Source organism: Silurus meridionalis, chromosome 28 (assembly GCF_014805685.1).
Source record: "Silurus meridionalis isolate SWU-2019-XX chromosome 28, ASM1480568v1, whole genome shotgun sequence".
NCBI classification, from domain to species: Eukaryota; Metazoa; Chordata; class Actinopteri; order Siluriformes; family Siluridae; genus Silurus; species Silurus meridionalis.
Window position 1 is genome coordinate 2,307,501 of NC_060911.1, and position 7,500 is coordinate 2,315,000.

Below are 7,500 nucleotides of genomic sequence, written 5' to 3' on the forward strand. Positions count from 1 at the left end.
ATTGATGGATAGATGGATGACATCGTGACCCTTGAACTGAAAGAAATCCACCAAGAAGGAGTACATCGATCTGAGTAAGTCCAGGCACCACAATCTCTAAAGATGACAACAGGCTGGCAGCAAGAAGAGTGGGAGAGTGGAGAGAGAGAGATATATGTTTTAGTCACTCTCCCCCTGTGGGTGGTTCCTTTTCTTACACTTTTTAAAATAACTACAGTGGTTAAAGTAGTTATTAAAAAGAGAACCACGGTAAAATATTCGACAGCACATTTCAGAAACTATAAGCACGGAGCGCCGCGGTAACTATTTCAGATTTCCATCTTTTTGCGTCTCGTTTAAATTCACCATCTCTAAACTGCAGTGTTATTAAATCCATCAGGTACATAACCCTAGCTCACGCCACACCGTCGTTCCTCAGCTATCCCTCCATCCATCTTCGCTTTCATTCCCATTCATCCTGTCATCCATCACAGCCACCCACTCTTACTTTCCTCCTATTTCCTTTATTATTTCGTCTTCTTCTTCTTCTTCTTTAATTCAAACATGTTTTTGGTGTTAAGCTGCACCGCTGTGGAGATCTGTGGAAGGGATCTATCTATTATCATATTTCATCAGGAAGACGGCAGATCCGGCCCGGGGACTGAGAGAAATCCGTTCCAGGAGCAGGATGAAAGAGACCACAATTTCCATTTAGATTAGACGGAACGGGTGTGGCGAATCAATGCCTCACTGGAAAACAAATTTAAATATCGTCTCTGCTTCTTCCCGCCTCGATCACAATCTGCAGCCGAACAACTTTTACAGGACAGAAAGACAGAAAAAAGACGGAGGTGAAGGAAATGTGTAAGATAAAATATGTGCTGGCAGGAAAGAGAAGTTGATTAGAGATTGCGGTGTGGAATGGATGGTGGATGGATGGATGGATGGATCCAGGGAGAGATAAATGGATGGATGGATGGATGGATGGATGGATGGATGGATGGATGGATCAGTGATGGGCAGGCTGAGCTATGTGAGGGATGGATAGATGGATGGATGGATGGATGGATGGATGGATGGATGGATGGATGGATCAGTGATGGGCAGGCTGAGCTATGTGAGGAATGGATGGATGGATGGATGGATGGATCAGTGATGGGCAGGCTGAGCTATGTGAGGAATGGATGGATGGATCAAGGGAGAGATGGATGGATGGATCAAGGGAGAGATAAATGGATGGATGGATGGATGGATGGATGGATGGATCAGTGGTGGACAGGCTGAGCTATGTGAGGGATGGATGGATGGATCAAGGAGAGATGGATGGATGGATCAAGGAGAGATAAATGGATGGATGGATGGATGGATCAGTGGTGGACAGGCTGAGCTATGTGAGGGATGGATGGATGGATAGATCAGTGATGGACAGGCTGAGCTATGTGAGGGATGGATAGGTGGATGGATGGATGGATGCAGTCATACAATTTTTACAGGACAGAAAGGCAGATGAGAGACGGAGGTGAGAGATTGCGCGAGATGAAATGCACTGGCAGGAAAGAGAAGATGATTAGAGAGAAAATAACACCAGGAGCATCATTACGACAAGAATCTGAGAAACAGGGCCTCAGAGGATTTAAACAAAGTGTAGAAGCCTGAAAAAGCTTGAACTAGACAAACAAAAATAAGTTAGCAAGAGAAAGTCATTTATTTTAATAGGCACATTCCCATAAGGCCTCACTACAGTGTGTGTGTGTTTGTGTGTATGTGTGGTGCGGCTGGTAGATGAATCCACAGAGCAGGAGTTGATGCTCGAGGCAGTTTGTGTGTGTGTGGGAGTGTGTGTATAAATAAAAAGAGCGTGAAGAGAAACATCCTCTCTCAGTAAACCCAGACCCTCTCCTGATTCTGGCATCACACAGACTTCAGTGAGCTCCTGCATGGAGATACAAGCTGCAAATTAAACGCCAAAACAAGACCCGTGTATAATACATGAGTCTGACTGAAGTGGGGGAGGGGGGAACTGGTGAGCAGACCAACAAAAGAACTCAGTGATATGATGGAGCGAGTGACTGATGGAGTGCTTTGGTCATGTGGTGACTGGAACATTGGTGATTGATGGAAAGTCATGGTGTGACATTTCGGAATGATGAATGAATGGGTGGGACTATAATCAGGTTTGTCCTTGTAAGTGATGGATGGATGGATGAATGGATGGATGGAACACGAATTGAAGGACAACATATTTGGTCTATTGGATGGATAGATAGATCAAGGGATGGACGGATGGACGGATGGATGGATGGATGGATGGATGGATGGATGGATGGATGGATGGATGGAACACAAATTGAAGGACAACATATTTGGTCTATTGGATAGATGGATAGATGGATAGATAGATCAAGGGATAGATAAATGGATGGATGGATGGATGGATGGATGGATGGATGGAACACAAATTGAAGGACAACATATTTGGTCTATTGGATGGATGGATGGATGGATGGATGGATGGATGGATGGATGGATGGATGGATGGATGGATGGACGGACGGATGGAACACAAATCGAAGGACAACATATTTGGTCTATTGGATGGATGGATAGATAGATCAAGGGATGGATGGATGGATGGAACCACTGGCTCAATGTAAGGGAAAGAAGTTTCTTTTCTAGCAGGTGGGTATTTGTTATGGACAGAGAGATGGACGAACTGGTTAAAAGACAGACGAGTCTGTAAATAATGAATAGATGGATGGACAGATGGATAAACGAATGCATCCATGTCCTATACGTAGATAAGAATGCGTGAGCTGTGGACTGCAGACTGACCTGGGGTTTGAGCAGAGGCAGGCGGACATGTTGAAGCAGTGAAGGCAGCTGTGCTTGGCGGCTGGCAGGATCGTAGCGTACCCAGCTGAGCAGCGCCGACACCACCGTCTCCTCGTCCGGAACGTTCATATCATCTGAAACCAGGAGCTTCTCCACCTCACACGCTGGGAGCAACAGAAACTCCTGATTCTTCATCACACCCAGGAAGTGTTCCTGAAGAGAAAGAAATGCCTGAGGTCAGACGTTACAGAGATACGCGGTAAACTGGTCAGCATGTTCTCTCTAGAATACACGTCACCCGTGAGCTCGAAATAAATGAGACATGCAAGTGATGGATGAATGGATGGATGGATGGATGGATGGAATTATTTATACTATGTAAAAAATTGACAGACAAAATTACTTGGTCTATGTGATGGATGGATGGATGGATGAATGGATGGATGGATGGATGGATGGCTAGATGGATGGCTGGATGGAGATAGATAGAAAGAGAGAGAGAGAGAGAGAGAGAGAGAGAGAGAGAGAGAGAGAGAGACTCTAAAGCAGTGGAAATGGAACATCGGATAGAAATTGAGGCAGCATTTCCGGATGGTCTCCATGACAACTCTCCAGCTATAACCATAGGCAAGCTATTATGGGATGGGATTTTGGGAGCAAGCGATCCTCAGGGACAGAGACACATGAGACGAGGGGACACAGACCCCAGGGTTTCTCCAGGGGAACACCAGTGTGACCAATTAAACACACACACACTTTTCTTTGCACAGTGTGTGTGTGCGTGTGTGTGTGTGTGTGTGTGTGTGTGTGTGTGTGTAGGGGAAGTGTTTGGGTATAATTAACCACGGAGGAGGATAAATTCTTCAGGAAGTGGATCGGGGCACAGAGGAAAAAAGTATGAAAGGAACACACACACAGACACAGACACACACACACACACCTACTCCCTTCACGTCAATAAAGTCTACTGCTGCGGAATAGTTTCCCACAGAGTACAGTGTCGTAAAAAAGAAAAAGGATCGATAATAAAAATAAAACCACTTTTCACTTAAACTCACTGCTGCTATGGTACGTGTGTGTGTGTGTGTGTGTGTGTGTGTGTGTGTGTGTGTGTGTGTGTGTGTACACGTAAGTGTACCATGGTGTAGTTCTGAGCCACTTTGTGCAGGTCCTGGCAGCCCTGGGCGTCTGCAAACGAGCGGATTCCCAGACAGTTGGACGGATGGAGCTGCTTCATCAGGTAGCTACAGCAGGCCTGAACCACAGCCGAGAGCTGCAGCAAACACGCCGCCGAGAGCAGAGACTCGATCGTGTCCTCTCTCAACTCCAACCGCCCTGAGAGAGAGAGGGAGAGAGGGTGAAGGGAGAGAGGGAGAAAGAGAGAGAGGGAGAGAGTGAGAGAGAGAGAGAGGGAGACAGAGAGAGGGAGAGGGAGACAGAGAGAGAGAGAGAGAGAGAGAGAGAGAGAGAGAGAGAGAGAGAAAGTCAGTGCTTTTCAATGATGCAATAATCAGTACAGTTTCCAGTCTGCAGATTTTAGAAAACTCCTGTACCTGTGTAAGCATACTGCACCAAAACCCATAATGCATCTGGGTCCACTCCCTCCATCTTCACCTCCTCTTGTTTGGCTTCCCGGACATCACTGGTGAACATGGCTGCAAAGTAATCTGACACAGAGGACAAGACTAACCTACAAGGAGAGAGAGAGAGAGAGAGAGAGAGAGAGAGAGAGAGAGAGAGAGAGAGAGAGAGAGAGATTTATCATTCACCTGTTTTTAATATAATTAAAGAACACACACACACACACACACACACACACACACACACACACACACACAGACATTTTCCATCAGACTTTTCCAGACTCAAATACACAGAACTCAAGATTTTTAGGAGCATATTTAACATCTGGAATAATGATAAATATTCATTTGAAAAGCGAATAGGGCAATTCTCATTTTTCAATACTCAGTGTTCTTTTTTTTCTATCCAGACCAGAAAATCTCCCAAATCAAGTTCCATACGGTTCCAAAATGTGTAGGGACCCTGATAGAAGCCACGCCTTCTTATTGGAACACAAACACCTATAAAAACTGAAAAATAGAAGCCACGCCTCTCTTGTTCCAGCATTTGGCAGACGCCCGTATCCAGAGCGTCCAGGGGCCAGGGGCCATGCCCAGGGGCCAAGGATTGGAAGCTTTGTGCGATGAGAGGTAATTAGGAATGTGATTAGACAGGTATTGCTTCCGATACTGGTATCACTGTCACAACCTGATACCAATGTCAGAATTCAGATCTAATCACACACACACACACACACACACACACACACACACACACACACACACACACACACACTGTTTCCAGCTTCAAATCTATTAATCTGATGAGTTCAGACAGAACAATTATTAATGATTGCGGTTTAAAAAAAAAACACAGGTGCACGGATGTGTGTGTGTGTGTGTGTGTGTGTGTGTGTGTGTGTGTGTGCGTCAGCAGATGATATATTGCATGTGTCCATGGTTCTGTTCTGTTGTCCTGAGTGCTGAAATGAAGCTGGAGAGAGACGGCTTTGTATTGAAACTGCATTAAGAGTGTAATAAATCAGTCAATAGCTCAGTAATGGGAACCACAATCCAGCTGTTCCAGACGTTTCATTATTAATTCATCCATCCATTCATTTATCCGTTCCTCCATCCACTGCACGGTGGAATAACGCAATCCACTGTAGTGTCGTAGCAGTCTACAATACACGAGTGAGTGCACATCCATTCATACTTTCATACATTAATCCATCCCTCTATACATCTATTTGTCTATCTACACCTCCATCCCTCCATCCACTGCACAATAGAATAACACAATCCACAGTAGTGTCATACGAGTCTATAATACATAAGTATACTCATCCCTCCATCCATCTATTTATCTATCCATCTATTTGTTCATATATCCCTCCATCCACTGCATACTAGAATATCAATATCCACTGTAGTGTCATCAGTTTCTATATTACATAAGTACATCCATCCATCCATCCATCTATTGCAAACTGGAATTGCACTGCAATTCACTGCACTGTGTTATAAAAGTCTATACAACACTATAACATCCATCACACACACACTAGCATAACACAATCCACTCTAGTGTGTCATAACAGTCTATAAAACACAAATGACGACATCCCTTCCTCCATCCATCCCTCTATCCTCCCACTGCACACCAGAATAACACAAGCCACTCTAGTGCATCATAACAGTCTATAATGCACGAATACAAAACCAATAAAATTTAATGTAACCAAATGTACATCTCATGTTCAGACAGACAGACAGACAGACAGACAGACAGACAGACAGACAGACATTTTGCTCTTTATTATTTTGCAGTGCTACTATTTACCCATAGATACTGGTTACTATCTGTCTGTATATATATATATATATAAATAAAAATAAACCATTAGTGCTGCCAAAATTAACACGTTGATAATTCATTTTAACTGCACTAATTTTATTAATTATTGACTTTTTTTTTATTAAAAATATAAATAAATATCAAAAGAGGTGAAATCGAAACCTTTCTTTACTCAGATGTTTAAATAAAAAATGATTTTCGCTCGCTCAACATTTGTTTTACTGTCTCGAATCGGGCACCAGAATCCGCCATGGTGCGCACATCCGTCATTTAAAACCGTCCGTGTGGAAACATGGCAACGGTTCCGTTTTGGTGTCCTGATGATTAACGTGTTTTTAAAACGTTTACAAGAATATTTAGTCTGTAATAATAAACATATATTTGATTTTTACATTACATTTGCATATCATTTGCATATCTGTCCATACCTATGTTGATTAGAGTTTTAAAAACTTAAAAAGCATTAATGTAAGGTCATATAGAACAAAGAAAAATGTGCGATTAGGTTGTAATCATGCGATTAATCGCGATTAAATATTTGTGTGTGTGTGTGTGTGTGTGTGTGTGTGTGTGTGTGTGTGTGTGTGTGTGCAAGTAAACCCCATAAACACCTTTCTACATTCTCAGAACAGGCCCATAACTGTAAATATTTGAGAGATGGAATGATTGATAAAAACGCATGGTAGATGTGCAGGCCTGTGTACAGTAATCCAGTGATCCAGTGGATCATCTCAGGCTGAAGGAGGAAAAGCGAAGGCGTTTAACCGAAGCGCTGTTTAATGAAGTGACAGCTTCTGACTGGCGAGAATTCCTCTGAGAGCTGACCTCAACCACAGCCCCTGACATCCTCCCGTCACTGCACTTCCTCTCAGCCAATACAGCAGAGACAGAGGAAAGAGAGAGTGAGGGAGGAAGGGAGGGAAAACAGAGGGATGGAGCAAAGGCTCACTCGCTGCAGCGTCCTTTCTTGATTGGTCGATTCGGTTGCTTTGGCATGACTCAAAATATATAAACACTGATTTTAGCAGGCAATAATTAAACACTGCTTGAATCTCATTGGTTCGAGAGAAACCTATCAATAGCATGAGTTTCATCATCATCACCGTTTCTATAGCAACCACAAGATCCTATTTAATTTGTCCAATAATAACTAGTTATAATAATGAACAGAATCATGTAGATATTCGACTTCGCGCTTATGGAAGGAGTCTCCAGTACCGGTGGAGCTGCGACTAGGAGACCCAAACCTGTTCCAGCATGACAGTGCTC

At 43.5% G+C, this 7,500-nt stretch overlaps 1 protein-coding gene across 1 annotated transcript in view; it reads right to left on the reverse strand.

Moving 5' to 3' along the window:
* klhl5 (kelch-like family member 5) overlaps positions 1 to 7,500 on the reverse strand; it is a 19,907-nt gene that overhangs the window by 6,339 nt on the left and 6,068 nt on the right. Inside the window, 3 exon segments of the mRNA XM_046843178.1 lie at positions 2,812 to 3,024; positions 3,950 to 4,146; positions 4,365 to 4,501. Coding sequence (XP_046699134.1) covers positions 2,812 to 3,024; positions 3,950 to 4,146; positions 4,365 to 4,501 — 547 coding nt within the window.